General features: G+C 38.1%; 1 protein-coding gene across 1 annotated transcript in view; it reads right to left on the bottom strand.

Moving 5' to 3' along the window:
- The window catches only part of PPP1R21 (protein phosphatase 1 regulatory subunit 21), a 557,069-nt gene that overhangs the window by 331,808 nt on the left and 205,147 nt on the right, over positions 1 to 20,114 (bottom strand). Inside the window, exon 9 of the mRNA XM_053712717.1 lies at positions 18,847 to 18,996. Within this exon, the coding sequence (XP_053568692.1) occupies positions 18,847 to 18,996 (150 nt within the window). The remainder of the gene's footprint in view (positions 1 to 18,846; positions 18,997 to 20,114) is intronic.

Here is a 20,114-nt window from a genome sequence, read left to right as displayed (position 1 = left end):
ATTCTACAGTAGTTATTTGCCTTTGCCCATCCCTGGCACCACTCTACCAGAGCTTTCAACAGACATAATATCCCCTACTCTGCTCCCTAGGCATCATCCTACCAGAGCTTCCAACAGACATAATGTCTTTACACTGCTCCCTATGCACCACCCTACCAGAGTTTCCAATAGACATACTACTCCCTACACTGCTCCCTAGGCACCACCCTACTAGAACTTCCAATAGACAATGCCCCTACACTGCTCCCTAGGCATCACCTTACCAGAGCTCCAATAGGCAATGCCCCTACACTGTTCCCTAGGTGATACCCTACCAGAGCTTCCAACAGATATAATGCCCTAACACTGTTCCCTATGCACCACCCAACCAGAGCTTTCAACAGACGTAATGCCCCTACACTGCTCCCTAGGCACCACCCTACCAGAGCTGCCTCCCAGACACAATGCCCCCTACACTGCTCTCTAGGTACCACCCTATCAGAGCTGCCCCCCAGACATTATGTCCCTATACTGTTCCCTATGCACCACCCTACCAGAGCTTCCAAGACATAATGCCCCTACACTGCTCCCTAGGCACCACCCTACCAGAGCTGCCCCCCAGACATAATGCCCCCTACACTGCTCTCTAGGTACCACCCTATCAGAGCTGCCCCCAGACATAATGCCCCTATACTGCTCCCTAGAAACCACCCTACCAGAGCTTCCAAGACATAATGCCCCAACACTGCTCCCTAGGCACCACCCTACCAGAGCTGCCCCCCAGACATAATGCCCCCTACACTGCTCTCTAGGTACCACCCTATCAGAGCTGCCCCCAGACATAATGCCCCTATACTGCTCCCTAGAAACCACCCTACCAGAGCGTTTCAAAGACATAATGCCCCCTACACTGCTCTCTAGGTACCACCCTACCAGAGCTTCCAAGATATAATGCCCCTAGATTGCTCCCTAGAAACCACCCTACCAGAGCTTCCAAGACATAATGCCCCTACCCTGTTTCCAAGGCACCATCCTACCAGAGCTGCCCCCAGACATATACATTTACATTCATTACAGGATGTGTATTATATATCCATTTAATTTTAAATAAGTATGAAAATAAACTGATGGTTTGCAGATAATTTACACAAACAGTAAGTATGCCAAACAGGGCCACCATTAGAAATTTTGGGGCCCCTGACTTAACCACTAATCAGCCCCCCCCCCCCCGACATGTGCAATTTTTGACCAAGTGACTAAAACGTATATGCACTTTATTCTTAGAGGTAAACTGAACCGAAATTTTTTCTTTCGTGATTCAGATAGAGCATGCAATTTTAAGCAATCTCTTCTAATTTACTCCTATTATCAATTTTTCTTCGTTCTCTTGCTATCTTTATTTGAAAAAGACGACATCTAGGCTTTTTTTGGTTCAGTACTCTGGACAGCACTTTTTTACTGGTGGATGAATTTATCCACCAATCAGCAAGAACAACCCAGGTTGTTCACCAAAAACGGGCCGGCATCTAAACTTACATTCTTGCATTTCAAATAAAGATACCAAGAGAATGAAGAAAATTTGATAATAGGAGTAAATTAGACAGTTAAAATTTCATGCTCTATCTGAATCACGGAAGAAAAAAAAAAAACATAATTTATGCAAGAACTTACCTGATAAATTTATTTATTTCATATTGGCAAGAGTCCATGTGACGTATGGTATATACAATCCTACCAGGAGGGGCAACGTTTCCCAAACCTCAAATGCCTATACATACACCCCTCACCACACCCACAATTCAGTTTAACGCATAGCCAAGTAGTGGGGTGATAAAGAAAGGAGTAAAAAGCATCAACAAAGGAATTTGGAAATAATTGTGCTTTATACAAAAAAATCATAACCACCATAAAAAATGGGTGTGCCTCATGGACTCCTGCCAATATGAAAGAAATGAATTTATCAGGCAAGTTCTTACATAAATTATGTTTTCTTTCATGTAATTGGCAAGAGTCCATGAGCTAGTGACGTATGGGATAGCAATACCCAAGAAGTGGAACTCCACGCAAGAGTCACTAGAGAGGGAGGGATAAAATAAAAACAGCCAATTCGCTGAAAAAAATTTAAGGGACAGTAAAGTCACAAAAAATCTTTCATGATTTAAATGGGGCATGTAATTTTAGACCTTGAAGACTGCCTCTAATCAGAAAGCATTTTGACAGTTTTTCACCACTAGAGGGCGTTAGTTCATGTGTTTCATATAGATAACATTGAGCTCCGGCACGTGAAGCTCCTAAGAGCAAGCACTGATTGGCTAAAAATGCATGTCTGTCAAAAGAACTGAAATAAGGGGGCAGTTTGCAGAGGCATAGATACAAGGTAATCACAGAGGTAAAAAGTAAATTATTATAACTGTGTTGGTTATGCAAAATTGGGGAATGGGTAATAAAGGGATTATCTACCTTTTTAAACAACACAAATTCTGGTGTTTACTGTCCCTTTAATCCACAACCCAAATATAAGTTTATTCTCATAAATAAAAGGAAAAAACTTAAATCATAAGCAGAAGAATCAAACTGAAACAGCTGCCTGAAAAACTTTTCTACCAAAAACTGCTTCCGAAGAAGCAAATTCATCAAAATGGTAGAATTTAGTAAATGTATGCAAAGAAGACCAAGTTGCTGCTTTGCAAATCTGATCAACTGAAGCTTCATTCTTAAAAGCCTAAGAAGTGGAAACTGATCTAGTAGAATGAGCTCTAATTCTCTGAGGCGGGGTTTTACCCGACTCCAAATAAGCTTGATGAATCAAAAGCTTTAACCACGATGCCAAAGAAACAGCAGAAGCCTTCTGACCTTTCCTGGAACCAGAAAAGATAACAAATAGACTATAAGTCTTCCTGAAATCTTTAGTAGCTTCAACATAATATTTCAGAGCTAACACCACATCCAAAGAATGTAAAGATCTCTCCAAATAATTCTTAGGATTAAGACACAAAGAAGGTACAACAATTTCTCTATTAATGTTGTTAAAATTCACAACCTTAGGTAAGAATTTAAATGAAGTCTGCAAAATTGCAAAACTGCCTTATCCTGATGAAAAATTAGAAAAGGAGATTCACAAGAGAGAGCAGATAATTCAGAAACTCTTCTAGCAGAAGAGATGGCCAAAAGGAACAACACTTTCCAAGAAAGTAGTTTAATGTCCAAAGAATGCATAGGCTCAAATGGAGGAGCCTGTAAAGCCTTCAAAACTAAATTAAGACTCCAAGGAGGAGAGATTGATTTAATGACAGGCTTGATACGAACCAAAGCCTGTATAAAATAGTGAATATCAGGAAGTTTAGCAATTTTCTGTGGAATAAAACAGAAAGAGCAGAGATTTGTATTTCAAGGAACTTGCAGACAAACCTTTATCCAAACCATCCTGAAGAAACTGTAAAATTCTATGAATTCTAAAAGAATGCAAAGAGAATTTATGAGAGGAACACCATGAAATGTAAGTCTTCCAAACTCGATAACAAATCTTTCTAGAAACAGGTTTACGAGCCTGCAACATAGTATTAATCACTGAATCAGAGAAACCTCTATGACTAAGCACTAAGCGTTCAATTTCCATACCTTCAAATTTAATGATTTGAGATCCTGATGGAAAAACGGACCTTGAGACAGAAGGTCTGGTCTCATTGGAAGTGGCCAAGGTTGGCAACTGGACATCCAAACAAGATCCGCATACCAAAACCTGTGAGACCATGCTGGAGCCACCAGCAACACAAACGATTGCTCCATGATGATTTTGGAGATCACTCTTGGAAGAAGAGCTAGAGGCGGAAAAATATAAGCAGGTTGATAACACCAAGGATATATTTCTGGAAGACACCACATCTGAACAATTTGAGAAAACACATCTGGGTGGAGAGACCACTCTCCTGGATGTAAAGTCTGACGACTGAGATAATCCGCTTCCCAATTGTCTATACCTGGGATATGAACCGCAGAAATTAGACAGGAGCTGGATTCCGCCCAAACAAGTATCCAAGATACTTCTTTCATAGCTTGAGGACTGTGAGTCCCACCCTGATGATTGACATATGCCACAGTTGTGATATTGTCTGTCTGAAAACAAATGAACAGTTCTCTCTTCAATAGAGGCCAAAACTGAAGAGCCCTGAGAATCGCACGGAGTTCCAAAAATATTTATTGGTAATCTCGCCTCTTGAGATTTCCAAACTCCTTGTGCTGTCAGAGATCCCCAAACATCTCCCAAACCTGAAAGACTTGCATCTGTTGTGATCACAGTCCAGGTTGGGCGAACGAAAGAGGCCCCTAGAACAATACGATGGTGATCTAACCACCAAGTCAGAGACAGTCGAACATAGGGATTTAAGGATATTAATTGTGATATCCTTGTATAATCCCTGCACCATTGGTTCAGCATACAAAGCTGGAGAGGTCTCATATGAAAACGAGCAAAGGGGATCGCGTCCGATGCTGCAGTCATGAGACCTAATACTTCCATAGCACATAGCTACTGAAGGGATTGACTGAGACTGAAGGTTCCGACAGGCTGCAACCAATTTCAAATGTATCTTGTCCGTTAGAGACAAAGTCATGGACACTGAATCTATGTGGAAACCTAAAAAGGTTACCCTTGTCTTGAAGAACTTTTTGATAAATTGATCCTCCAACCATGTTTTTGAAGAAACAACACTAGTTGATTTGTGTGAGATTCTGCAGAACGTAAAGACTGAGCAAGTACCAAGATATCATCCAAATAAGGAAACACCACAAAACCCTGCTCTCTGATTACAGAGAGTAGGGCACCGAGAACCTTTGAAAAGATTCTTGGAGCTGTCGCTAGGCCAAAAGGAAGAGCAACACATTGGTAATGCTTGTCTAGAAAAGAGAATCTCAGGAACTGAAAGTTATCTGGAAGAATCAGAATATGAAGATATACATCCTGTAAGTCTATTGTGGACATATAATGCCCTTGCTGAACAAAAGGCAGAATAGTCCTTATAGTCACCATTTTAAAAGTTGGTACTCTAACATATCGATTCAAAAGTTTTAGATCCAAAACTGGTCTGAATGAATTTTCTTTCTTTGGGACAATGAATAGATTTGAATAAAACCCCAGACCCTGTTCCTGAAACGGAACTGGCATGATTACCCCTGATAACTTCAGGTCTAAAACACACTTCAGGAAAGCCTGAGCCTTTACTGGGTTCGCAGGTATGCGTGAGAGAAAAAATCTTCTCACAGGTTGTCTTACTCTGAATCCTATTCTGTACCCCTGAGAGACAATACTCTGAATCCATTGATTTTGGACCGAATTGATCCAAACATCTTTGAAAAATCTTAATCTGCCCCATACCAGCTGAGCTGGAATGAGGGCCGCACCTTCATGCAGACTTGGGGGCTGGCTTTGATCTCTTAAATGGCTTGGATTTATTCCAATCAAAGAAGGCTTCCAATTGGAAACAGATTCCTTGGGGGAAGGATTAGGTTTTTGTTCCTTATTTTGTCGAAATAAACGAAAACGGTTAGAAGCTTTAGATTTACCCTTAGGTCTTTTATCCTGAGGCAAAAAAACTCCCTTCCCCTAGTAACAGTTGAAATTATTGAATCCAACTGAGAACCAAATAACTTATTACCTTGGAAAGAAAGAGATAGCAATCTGGACTTAGAAGTCATGTCAGCATTCCAAGATTTAAGCCACAAAGCTCTTCTAGCTAAAATAGCTATGGACATAGATTTAACATCAATTCTGATGATATCGAAAATGGCATCACAAATAAAATTATTAGCATGTTGAATCAAGTTAAGATAGACAAATCATGATCCGATTCTTGTTGCGCTAAAGTTTCCAACCAAAAAGTTGAAGCAGCTGCAACATCAGCCAAAGAAATTGCAGGCCTGAGAAAATGACCTGAATATAAATAGGCTTTCCTTAGATAAGATTCAAGTTTCCTATCTAAAGGATCTTTAAAAGAAGTACTATCTTCCGTAGGAATAGTAGTACGTTTAGCAAGAGTAGAGATAGCCCCATAAACCTTGGGGATCTTTTCCCAAAACTCTAAAGAAACTGCGGGCAAAGGATACAATTTTTTAAACCTTGAAGAAGGAATAAAAGAAGTACAAGGCCTGTTCCATTCCTTAGAAATCATATCAGAAATAGCATCAGGAACTGGAAAAACCTCTGGAATAACCACAGGAGGTTTATAAACAGAAATTAAACGTTTACTAGTTTTAATATCAAGAGGACTAGTTTCCTCCATATCCAATGTAATCAACACTTCTTTTAACAAATAATGAATATACTCCATTTTAAATAAATAAGAAGATTTGTCAGTGTCAATATCTGAGGCAGGATCTTCTGAATCAGATAGATCCCCATCAGAAAAGGATAAATCAGCATGTTGCCGGTCATTTGAAATTTCATCAACTTTATGAGAAGTTTTAAAAACATAATTTATGTAAGAACTTACCTGATAAATTCATTTCTTTCATATTAGCAAGAGTCCATGAGCTAGTGACGTATGGGATATACATTCCTACCAGGAGGGGCAAAGTTTCCCAAACCTTAAAATGCCTATAAATACACCCCTCACCACACCCACAATTCAGTTTAACGAATAGCCAAGAAGTGGGGTGATAAGAAAAAAGTGCGAAAGCATATAAAATAAGGAATTGGAATAATTGTGCTTTATACAAAAAAATCATAACCACCACAAAAAAGGGCGGGCCTCATGGACTCTTGCTAATATGAAAGAAATGAATTTATCAGGTAAGTTCTTACATAAATTATGTTTTCTTTCATGTAATTAGCAAGAGTCCATGAGCTAGTGACGTATGGGATAATGACTACCCAAGATGTGGATCTTTCCACGCAAGAGTCACTAGAGAGGGAGGGATAAAATAAAGACAGCCAATTCCTGCTGAAAATAATCCACACCCAAAATAAAGTTTAATGAAAAACATAAACAGAAGATTCAAACTGAAACCGCTGCCTGAAGTACTTTTCTACCAAAAACTGCTTCAGAAGAAGAAAATACATCAAAATGGTAGAATTTAGTAAAAGTATGCAAAGAGGACCAAGTTGCTGCTTTGCAAATCTGATCAACCGAAGCTTCATTCCTAAACGCCCAGGAAGTAGAAACTGACCTAGTAGAATGAGCTGTAATCCTTTGAGGCGGAGTTGTACACGACTCGACATAGGCATGATGAATTAAAGATTTCAACCAAGATGCCAAAGAAATGGCAGAAGCTTTCTGGCCTTTTCTAGAACCGGAAAAGATAACAAATAGACTAGAAGTCTTTCGGAAAGACTTAGTAGCTTCAACATAATATTTCAAAGCTCTAACAACATCCAAAGAATGCAATGATTTCTCCTTAGAATTCATAGGATTAGGACATAATGAAGGAACCACAATTTCTCTACTAATGTTGTTGGAATTCACAACCTTAGGTAAAAATTCAAAAAAAGTTCGCAACACCGCCTTATCCTGATGAAAAATCAGAAAAGGAGACTTACAAGAAAGAGAAGATAATTCAGAGACTCTTCTGGCAGAAGAGATCGCCAAAAGGAACAAAACTTTCCAAGAAAGTAATTTAATGTCCAATGAATGCATAGGTTCAAACGGAGGAGCTTGAAGAGCCCCCAGAACCAAATTCAAACTCCAAGGAGGAGAAATTGACTTAATGACAGGTTTTATACGAACCAAAGCTTGTACAAAACAATGAATATCAGGAAGATTAGCATTCTTTCTGTGAAAAAGAACAGAAAGAGCAGAGATTTGTCCTTTCAAAGAACTTGCGGATAAACCTTTATCTAAACCATCCTGAAGAAACTGTAAAATTCTCGGAATTCTAAAAGAATGCCAAGAAAAATGATGAGAAAGACACCAAGAAATATAAGTCTTCCAGACTCTATAATATATCTCTCTGGATACAGATTTACGAGCCTGTAACATAGTATTAATCACAGAGTCAGAGAAACCTCTTTGACCAAGAATCAAGCGTTCAATCTCCATACCTTTAAATTTAAGGATTTGAGATCCTGATGGAAAAAAGGACCTTGCGACAGAAGGTCTGGTCTTAGCGGAAGAGTCCACGGATGGCAAGAGGCCATCCGGACAAGATCCGCATACCAAAACCTGTGAGGCCATGTCGGAGCTACCAGCAGAACAAACGAGCATTCCTTCAGAATCTTGGAGATTACTCTTGGAAGAAGAACTAGAGGCGGAAAGATATAGGCAGGATGATACTTCCAAGGAAGTGATAATGCATCCACTGCTTCCGCCTGAGGATCCCGGGATCTGGACAGATACCTGGGAAGTTTCTTGTTTAGATGAGACGCCATCAGATCTATTTCTGGAAGCTCCCACATTTGAACAATCTGAAGAAATACCTCTGGGTGAAGAGACCATTCGCCCGGATGCAACGTTTGGCGACTGAGATAATCCGCTTCCCAATTGTCTATACCTGGGATATGAACCGCAGAGATTAGACAGGAGCTGGATTCCGCCCAAACCAGAATTCGAGATACTTCTTTCATAGCCAGAGGACTGTGAGTCCCTCCTTGATGATTGATGTATGCCACAGTTGTGACATTGTCTGTCTGAAAACAAATGAACGATTCTCTCTTCAGAAGAGGCCAAGACTGAAGAGCTCTGAAAATTGCACAGAGTTCCAAAATATTGATCGGTAATCTCACCTCCTGAGATTCCCAAACTCCTTGTGCCGTCAGAGATCCCCACACAGCTCCCCAACCTGTGAGACTTGCATCTGTTGAAATTACAGTCCAGGTCGGAAGAACAAAAGAAGCCCCCTGAAATTAAACGATGGTGATCTGTCCACCATGTTAGAGAGTGTCGTACAATCGGTTTTAAAGATATTAATTGAGATATCTTTGTGTAATCCCTGCACCATTGATTCAGCATACAGAGCTGAAGAGGTCGCATGTGAAAACGAGCAAAGGGGATCGCGTCCGATGCAGCAGTCATAAGACCTAGAATTTCCATGCATAAGGCTACCGAAGGGAATGATTGTGACTGAAGGTTTCGACAAGCTGAAATCAATTTTAGACGTCTCTTGTCTGTCAAAGACAGAGTCATGGACACTGAATCTATCTGGAAACCCAGAAAGGTTACCCTTGTCTGAGGAATCAATGAACTTTTTAGTGAATTGATCCTCCAACCATGATCTTGAAGAAACAACACAAGTCGATTCGTATGAGATTCTGCTAAATGTAAAGACTGAGCAAGTACCAAGATATCGTCCAAATAAGGAAATACCACAATACCCTGTTCTCTGATTACAGACAGAAGGGCACCGAGAACCTTTGTAAAAATTCTTGGAGCTGTAGCTAGGCCAAACGGCAGAGCCACAAACTGGTAATGCTTGTCCAGAAAAGAGAATCTCAGGAACTGATAATGATCTGGATGAATCGGAATATGCAGATATGCATCCTGTAAATCTATTGTGGACATATAATGCCCTTGCTGAACAAAAGGCAAGATAGTCCTTACAGTTACCATTTTGAACGTTGGTATCCTTACATAACGATTTCAATATTTTTTAGATCCAGAACTGGTCTGAAGGAATTCTCCTTCTTTGGTACAATGAAGAGATTGGAATAAAACCCCATCCCCTGTTCCAGAACTGGAACTGGCATAATTACTCCAGCCAACTCTAGATCTGAAACACATTTCAGAAATGCTTGAGCTTTCACTGGATTTACTGGGACACGGGAAAGAAAAAATCTCTTTGCAGGAGGTCTTATCTTGAAACCAATTCTATACCCTTCTGAAACAATGTTCTGAATCCAAAGATTGTGAACAGAATTGATCCAAATTTCTTTGAAAAAACGTAACCTGCCCCCTACCAGCTGAGCTGGAATGAGGGCCGCACCTTCATGTGGACTTAGAAGCTGGCTTGCTTTTCTAGAAGGCTTGGATTTATTCCAGACTGGAGATGGTTTCCAACTGAAACTGCTCCTGAGGATGAAGGATCAGGCTTTTGTTCTTTGTTGAAACGAAAGGAACGAAAACAATTATTAGCCCTGTTTTTACCCTTAGATTTTTTATCCTGTGGTAAAAAAGTTCCTTTCCCACCAGTAACAGTTGAGATAATAGAATCCAACTGAGAACCAAATAATTTGTTACCCTGGAAAGAAATGGAAAGTAGAGTTGATTTAGAAGACATATCAGCATTCCAAGTTTTAAGCCATAAAGCTCTTCTAGCTAAAATAGCTAGAGACATAAACCTGACATCAACTCTGATAATATCAAAAATTGCATCACAGATAAAATTATTAGCATGTTGAAGAAGAAGAATAATATTATGAGAATCATGATCTGTTACTTGTTGCGCTAAAGTTTCCAACCAAAAAGTTGAAGCTGCAGCAACATCAGCCAATGATATAGCAGGTCTAAGAAGATTACCTGAACACAGATAAGCTTTTCTTAGAAAGGATTCAATTTTCCTATCTAAAGGATCCTTAAACGAAGTACCATCTGACGTAGGAATAGTAGTACGTTTAGCAAGGGTAGAAATAGCCCCATCAACTTTAGGGATTTTGTCCCAAAATTCTAATCTGTCGGACGGCACAGGATATAATTGCTTAAAAACGTTTAGAAGGAGTAAATGAATTACCCAAATTTATTCCATTCTCTGGAAATACTTCAGAAATAGCACCAGGAACAGGAAAAACTTCTGAATAACCACAGGAGATTTAAAGACCTTATCTAAACGTTTAGATTTAGTATCAAGAGGACCAGAATCCTCAATTTCTAAAGCAATTAGTACTTCTTTAAGTAAAGAACGAATAAATTCCATTTTAAATAAATATGAAGATTTATCAGCATCAATATCTGAGACAGAATCCTCTGAACCAGAAGAGTCATTAGAATCAGAATCATGATGTTCATTTAAAAATTCATCTGTATAAAGAGAAGTTTTAAAAGATTTTTATGTTTACTAGAAGGAGGAATAACAGTCATAGCCTTCTTGATGGATTCAGAAACAAAATCTCTTATGTTATCAGGAACATTCTGAACCTTAGATGTTGATGGAACTGCAACAGGTAATGGTACATTTACTAAAGGAAATATATCTGCATTAACAATTTGTCAAGACAATTAATACAAACAACAGCTGGAGGAATAGCTACCAAAAGTTTACAGCAGATACACTTAGCTTTGTAGTTCCAGACCAGACAGCGATTTTCCTGAAGTATCTTCTGACTCAGATGCAACGTGAGACATCTTGCAATATGTAAGAGAAAAAACAACATATAAAGCAAAATTGATCAAATTCCTTAAATGACAGTTTCAGGAATGGGAAAAAATGCCAGTGAACAAGCTTCTAGCAACCAGAAGCAATAAATAATGAGACTTAAATAATGTGGAGAAAAAAGCGACGCCCATATTTTTTTAGCGCCAAATAAGACGCCCACATTATTTGGCGCCTAAATGCTTTTGGCGCCAAAAATGACGCCACGTCCGGAACGCCGACATTTTTTGGCGCAAAAGAACGTCAAAAATGACGCAACTTCCGGCGACACGTATGACGCCGGAAACAGAAAAGATTTTTTGCGCCAAAAAAGTCTGCGCCAAGAATGATGCAATAAAATGAAGCATTTTCAGCCCCCGCGAGCCTAACAGCCCACAGGGAAAAAAGTCAAATCTTTAAGGTAAGAAAAATATTTGATTCAAATGCATTATCCCAAATATGAAACTGACTGTCCTGGAAAATAAGGAAATGTTGAACATCCTGAGTCAAGGCAAATAAATGTTTGAATACATATATTTAGAACTTTATTAAAAAAGTGCCCAACCATAGTCTTAGGAGTGTCACAGAAAATAAGACTTACATTACCCAGGGACAACTAATCTACATGTTTGTAGAAAGCCAAACCAGTACTGAAACGAAAATCCGCAGAGGTAATGGTATATTATAAGAGTATATCGTCGATCTGAAAAGGGAGGTAAAGAGATGAATCTCTACGACCGATAACAGAGAACCTATGAACTAGACCCCCGTAAGAAGGATATCATTGAATTCAAACAGGGCAATACTCTCCTCACATGTCCCTCTGACATCACTGCACGCTGAGAGTGACAACCGGGGCTCCAACTGCTGCGGAGCGCAATATCAACGTAGAATCTAGCACAAACTTACTTCACCACCTCCATAGGAGGCAAAGTTTGTAAAACTGAATTGTGGGTGTGGTGAGGGGTGTATTGTATAGGCATTTTAAGGTTTGGGAAACTTTGCCCCTCCTGGGTAGGAATGTATAACCCATACGTCACTAGCTCATGGACTCTTGCTAATTACATGAAAGAAAGACCTTTTATGTTTATTAGAAGGTGGAATGGCAGACAAAGCCTGCTGAATAGAATCAGAAATAAATTATTATTAAATTTACATGTATATCTTGTGCATAAGATGTTGAGGGAACAGCAAACAGGTAATGAACTACTCTGATGGATACATCTCTGCTTGTAAAAGTTTATCATGACAACTAATACAAACCACAGCAGGAGATATAACCTCCACAAGTTGTACAACAAATGCACTTAGCTTTGGTAGAGACTAAGTTATCAGGCAGTAGGGTTCCAACAGTGATTTCTGAGACAGATCAGATTGAGACATCTTGCAAATGTAAGAGTAAAAAACACCATATCAAAGCAAAATTATCAATTGTCTTATATGGCAGTTTCAGGGAATGGAAAAAATGCAAACAACATAAGCCCTCTAATAGAGAAAAAAAAGGCAAGAGGCATATAGGAATGGGGTCTTAAATAATGAAAATATTTGGCGCCAAGTATGACGCACAACAAACAGAAAAATATTTTTTGCGCCAAAAACATCCGGAAATGACACACACTTGCGTCACAGAGGACGCAACCTTGTGAAGGACTCTGCATCGACTAAGATGCCGTAAATGACAAATTTGCGTCAACGAACGTAACTTTGCGCCAAAAAAATCTCGTGCCAGAAATGACGTAATAAACTTTTGGCATTTTGGCGCCCTCGCGAGCCTTATTCTGCCCGCAAATTTAAAAGACAGTCAATTTGAAAAAGAGACTATACCCCAGGTAAGAAATACATTTTTCCTAAAAAAAGAATTTCCCAGATATGAAACAGACAGTCTGCAAAAGGAAATATACTGAAAACCTGAATCATGGCAAATATAAGTCAAATACATATATTTAGAACTTTATATAAATACATAAAGTGCCAAACCATAGCTGAGAGTGTCTTAAGTAATGAAAACATACTTACCAAAAGACACCCATCCACATATAACAGATAACCAAACCAGTACAGAAACGGTTATTAGTAGAGGTAATGGAATATGAGAGTTTATCGTCGATCTGAAAAGGGAGGTAGGAGATGAATCTCTACAACCGATAACAGAGAATCTTTGAAATAGATATCCCGTGAGGAAAAACATTGCATTCAATAGGTGATACTCCCTTCACATCCCTCTGACATTCACTGTACTCTGAGAGGAATCGGGCTTCAAAATGCTGAGAAGCGCATATCAACGTAGAAATCTTAGCACAAACTTACATCACCACCTCCATAGGAGGCAAAGTTTGTAAAACTGAATTGTGGGTGTGGTGAGGGGTGTATTTATAGGCATTTTGAGGTTTGGAAAACTTTGCCCCTCCTGGTAGGATTGTATATCCCATACGTCACTAACTCATGGGCTCTTGCCACACTGAAACACACACTCACACATAAGGATTTACATATAGACACTCTAGCAGACATGCAAAGAAACACACAAACACACTCAGACACAGACACCCAAACAGACACTCAGCACTTGTTTACATTGACCTGACAAGTAATGAGGTAGACTACAAAATTACCCGTCACCCCCTGATTGCAGCCCTGATGCCAAATCTTCTATATGAGAATGCTGAATAAATGGAAGAAACACAAACCTTTATGTCCCTACAGGTAGCCACATCAATACCAGCAGCTTTATGCACTTTATATAATTAAAAAAAAATCATCCATGTAATAAGCACAAAAGTATTTCAAATAATCTTGTGGCAAAGTATTTTTAAGTAATTGGATTGATTGTAACATTATGGCATTATAGGCTGCCAATCATTCCATAATATATTAATCCAGTTACTTAAAAAGACTTTTCATGATATACATACACTGATATTTTACCTTTATGGAGACAATAATACAAGTTATATTAGGAACAGGATAATTCAAGTCATCTTGACCAGATCAGGCTCAGTGAACAGAGTATTGAAAACTGAGACTGGCTCTTACCCTGCCAGGAATCTCAAGGCAAAGCTAATCAGATAGAAATATAAAACCTGGTGCTTCAAAATACTCAGTTCAGTAAAGCCGCTTCACACTGTTTTACTACCTCACTCACAGCACTGGCAAAAACTGCACTTTCTGACTCTTCCAGACAGGTGGGCAGAGACTCTCTCACTGTTCTAGGTTGGCAGGGCTTGGCACGTCCCCAATTTACAATAATCTCATGTTAAACAAATCCCATAGAAAAGAAAACTGAATTTGATTTAAATGCAGAGCAGTATTAAATACCCTGAGTATTGGGAAGTAGCAGTGTCCTGACTGCCCCCCACTTCACATGTGCTGCTCACTCCTAGTGCAGTCTGCTCCAAGACCGGGTGTTCTGTAATATTTCCCTACCTTGTTACATTGTCCTACTTATGTAAGACGTATGGCCAAGGCTGCATCTAGATACAGAACTTTCAAATCTGCCATATTTGTTTCAAAAGGAGGCTGATGTTAAAATAGTTATTGTATTCTGTATACTTTTCCGAACACCTTATATTTCACCGTTTTAAATGCAGATCTCGCTCAAACATAAATAATTAAAACATAAACACAAAATATTTGTATGGCATTAGCTTGTGATGATAGCATTCATTTTATAAATGTATTTTTCAGGCTATGTAACAAAAAATAATGGAAACCTATACTGTATGTACCCTGAAAAAATACATTTATAAAATGAATGCTATCATCACAAGCTAATAACATATATAATATTTGTTGATAATGTTTTAATGTTTTATATTTGAGCGAGATCTGCACTCAAAACAGCCAAATATCTCCATCCGATCAATATTTTGACATCAGCCTCCGTTTCAAACTAAAATGGAGGATATGAAAGTGCTCTATCTGTCCGTACGCGTTACGTAGGTAGGAAAACGTAACACAGTAGGCAAATATAACAGAACACCAGCTACAGGACTGACAAGTAGTGCTTACTTTGTGCAAGGAGGAGTGGGAGAGAGGTTGCAACCTGATAAGATAAATATATAACTATTATCTGTGAAATAATTTTGTTTTTGATCTGCTTATAATGTGCAATATTTTTACTATTTAATTTTGTACATATGGTTTTATCTTTAAATTTTATTGTAACTTTGAAAATTTTCTCATGTGATTAGTAAGGATATTCAGCACAACTAAGAAACATATATCTTGGTTGTCCACAAGATGGCATTGTTGCAAAATGAAAAATCACATGAGAACAGGTGAACAGGTGTAGGGTATATAAATGATGAACCTGTGTGTTTTAAGGTATACATGACTAAGGGCCTATAGCAGACCTGAAACGTTGTATTTTTTGCTTAAGACCCAAGATATGAGAAAATAAAGGTCTTTTAAAATTATTGGTGGCTGGAACAATCTTTTGTTTATTAGTAGAAAGTAACTATAAGCTACTAAGTGATAGTAAACTTCGACAATAGCATCTTAAAGGGACATTCCAGTCAAAATTTAAATGCACATAGATGAATTCCATATTTGAATAGAAACATATTTGCAATATACATATATTGGCAAGAATGCCTCTCATAAAAGTTATCACTGTTTTAGTGTTAACACTTTTTTCTACACGTGCATGTGAAGCATAGCTAGATATACTCAGTGCACCAGCATTTTATATACTGCAGATGCTAAGAGAGACAGTGGGGCTTGTATCATGTCAGCAATTAACAAATTGAGTCATTACTAGATGGTACAAGCACCTTAGGCTCTCTGAGCAAGTGTTGTGTTTAAAATGCTGGTACACGGTGCATACTTAAATACACATTTGAAACAGCTGTAGCTTTTATTAGAAGCATGTTTGCTAATACATGTATATTACATAAATGCTTCTATTCAAAACTGAAACGTATCCATGTGGGTTTTTTTGGGCTGGAATGTCCCTTTAAAGACTGCAAAAAATGTAATGTTTCTTTCTTTTATAAATTTTATTTAATTTGCAAAATAAAAGGATTTTTACTGACATTTTTTACGAAGATTCAAATCGATTTGTGTGTTTTTTAAAGGTCCAACTCACAGGAATAAACATCCCTTCGCTCAAATGTAAATGCACTTCTGATTACCTCTGATCCCTGACTTTTTTACGAATGCACTATAGGAAAAACTTACATTAATTAACAAGCTTGTCAAAGGGGAATGCCGCTGTTCACTCGCTCTCATCTGCTCCTTGATTCATTGGCCGTGTTTGGCACGCAACTCCAGCGAGCCCAATGCTCGCTTGGAGCATTCGGGAAATGAGGCTGCCATGTTTTATATATATATATATATATATATATATATATATATATATATATATATATATATATATGTATATATAAATATATATATATATATATATATATATATATATATATATATATATATATATAAGTGTTGTAAATGTAATAATAATTTCACAAGTAAGGGAGAATATAATAAACGTTCGCATGTGCAAAGGGATCTGCTTCACAATAATGGAGTGCACATTTATAATTCATATGTGAGACGTTTCTATTTGCAAGCGACATACAGCCATTATTTACATTGGAGCGGATGAGGAGCTATTGCGCATTGCGTGCCATTCTCAGTATCAGGACCGCGCATTACTCACTACGTAGGGAGCGGGTGGGACCACTCTCTATGGCCATGTTCGTCAAGCGCCTCCAGCGAGCCCAGTGCTCACGTGGAGCGTTCGGGGAACGCTTACAAACGAGGTGCAGGGCGTTCGCTGAATGCTCAGATGACATCACTCCCAGCGCTTCCAGCTTGCTGGTAACACTGGGAGTGAGAATAGCAAGCATCTGAGCATCTCAGCTCACTATGACGTGGCTTGGGAGTGTTTTCTTAACGCTACCAAAACCATGATGTATTCCCAGCGCCACGTCATCCCTCAGGGGATTTAACTGGCGCTGGGTCTCGGCGCTTGCCGAATGCGGCTTATGTCACAGTGTAATTAAAAGCAGCAATGGAGGGGGGCTGAGGAAGCCAATATGCGAGGTAGGAAGAAAAAGTTAAATTTAAAAAATACTAAGGCTCGATATTAATACAAAAGTTATCAGTTTAACTCCTCACATACTATATTATTCGAATATGCATTTCAAAATCACTAAATCCCTTAAGTTTAAGCAGCTTTTACTTTATTATATTTTTTACTTGTTAAGTGCTGCGGTTTCATATGCATGACTGAAAGCTGGTAAGTACAGTGTCCCTTTAAAGAATTTTGTGCCACCATATATATATAAATATATAGTGAAAAACGTGTTATGACACCAATTATATAAAAATGCAAAGAAACAGTTTTGGAAAGAAAGTCCTCAGTTTAAATGTTCGCAACTGGATAAATATTCTTATTCCTTTAAAACCTCAAAAGAAAAGAAAAAAACTTCCATAGTGCAGCTGTATAATCATAATGATATGCAACAAATGGACCGGTACTTACATGGAATAGAGCTACATTAGCTCTTAGTGTTGCACTCAATAAAGATAAAGCTCAGGTAAAACTGTTTCCAATTTATTGTCACAATGTATAAAAATAATACACAATCACTCTGGGGTCAGGTGACTCTTTAAAGGGATAAGAAAGTCAAAATTAAACTTACATGATTCCGATAGAGCATATAATTTTAAGATACTTTTAAATTCACTTCTATTTTCAAATGTGCATTGTTCTCCTGGTATCCATTGTTGAAAAATAATACGCACATATCCTACACTAGTGGGAGCTGCTGCTAATTGGTGCCTGCACACATTTGTATTTTGTGATTGGCTGACTAGATGGTTTCATCTTGCTGCCAGTAGTGCAATGCTGTTCCTTCAGCAAAGGATAACATGAGAACAAAGCACATTTGATAATGGAAGTAAATTGGATAGTTGTTCAAAATTGTATGTTCTATCCAAATCATGAAAGAAAATGTTGGGGTTTCCTATCCCTTTAAGACATATACTGTGTACCATTACATCTTTAAACATTTAATTGTCGTTATCACAAAAAATTTATCAGCTAGGTTAACAAGAGTTGGAGTGTCCATTATTGGTAAGATTCCCCCTCGTGATGCAATGGTGTGTGACGTCCGGCATACGTTTTGCCTATCGACTTTGTCAAGGATACAATCCGTCACCATCCTCCTTCATTTAAAGTCTTTACTTGTTCCTGATTGGATCTTCATCCTGAGCATCACCTGACCCCAGAGTGATTGTGTATTATTTTTATACATTGCGGCAATAAATTGGAAACAGTTTATTCTGAGCTTCATCTTTATTGAGCGCAACACTAAAAGTGTAGCTCTATTCCATGTGAGCAGCGGTCCATCTGTTGAATATCAGCAAGATTATACAGCTGCACTATGGAAGTTTTTTCTTTTCTTTTGAAGTTTAAAGGAATAAGAAGATTTATTCAGTTGCAAACATTTAAACTGAGGAATTTCTTTACAAAACTGTTAACAAACAGGTTTATTTTATTTATAGAGCTGAGCACAGTTTACGATTGCCACATTTTTTCTTTGCATATATATTAAAATACCATAAACATTTGTAGGATTATGGAATTACCTTTTTATTTAGTGGTGAGATGACATCAATAGCAGAGTCTATAGGAAAAATCTGGACTCTCTGCTCTGTGTATGTATGAAAGTTCAGGAGTGCAGTAACCAGATCCTGTACAAAAGCCAGAGCCTGCGCTGCTAATTCCCGTGCCTTTATCTGAAATAAAAACACATTAGTCAGTCTATTTCTACACAACACAAACACAGAAATAAGAAAAGACAGCCCATTTTTGTTTCAGCACCTGGGTAGCGCTTGCTGATTGGTGGCTAAATGTAGCCACCAATAAGCAAGCTCTTTCCAAGGTGCTGAACCTAAAATGGCCCGGTTCCTAACCTTTACATTCCTGCTTTTCAAATTAAGATAGCAAAAGAATGAAGAAAATTTGATAATAGGAGTAAATTAGAAAGTTGCTTAAAATTGTATGCTCTATCTAAATTGGGTTTAGAATCCCTTTAAACGAACAGTCAACTCAAATTGTTTTATTGTTTAAAAAGATAGATAATCCCTTTATTATCCATTCCCCAGTTTTGTTTAGAAAATATATTAATACACTTTTTACCTCTGTGATTACCTTGTATCTTTAAATGTATTATCTATTGACTTTCATTTTAGCCAATTAGTGCTGTTTTAGAATCCACGGGCATCAGCACAATGTTATCTATATGGCTCACATGAACTTGCTTCCCCTGTTGTGAAAAGCTAATATAATGGAACTGAGTCTACATACAACTTTGTTCATCAAAGCACATATTTTCCTTTGTTTAAAGGGACATGAGACCCCAGATTTTTCTGTATGGATACAGACAGACCATACAATAAAAAAAAAATGTACTCCTATTATTAAATTTGCTTTGAATAATTTGTTGAAGGAGCAGCAATGCACTACTGGGAGTTAGCTGAACACACCAGGTGAGCCAATGACAAAAGGCATACATGTGAAGCCACCAATCAGCAGCTAGCACCCCGTAGTGCATTGCTATTCCTAATCCTACCTAGGTATGATTTTCAACAAAGGATACCAAGCAAATTAAAATAATGAAAGTAAAATAAAAAGTTGTTTATAACTGAATGCTTAATTATAAAAGTTTAATTTTCCCTTTAGAAGAATTTCCAAATATCTGTTTACAGCCTTGCTAATGAAAATAAAAACTATCCCTTTATTTGGAAAGGTTAGACAGTAGACTTAAAAAAGTATACTGTAAGTTTGAGTGTACCACTACCCACCAATAGCACTGTGGGGGTTGTCTGTATCAGCCAGTTGCCACTTGGAATGA

The sequence above is a fragment of the Bombina bombina genome, chromosome 4 (assembly GCF_027579735.1).
Source record: "Bombina bombina isolate aBomBom1 chromosome 4, aBomBom1.pri, whole genome shotgun sequence".
NCBI lineage: Eukaryota > Metazoa > Chordata > Amphibia > Anura > Bombinatoridae > Bombina > Bombina bombina.
Note: the sequence above shows the minus strand (reverse complement) of the source record. Positions and strands in the feature narration are given on the sequence as shown.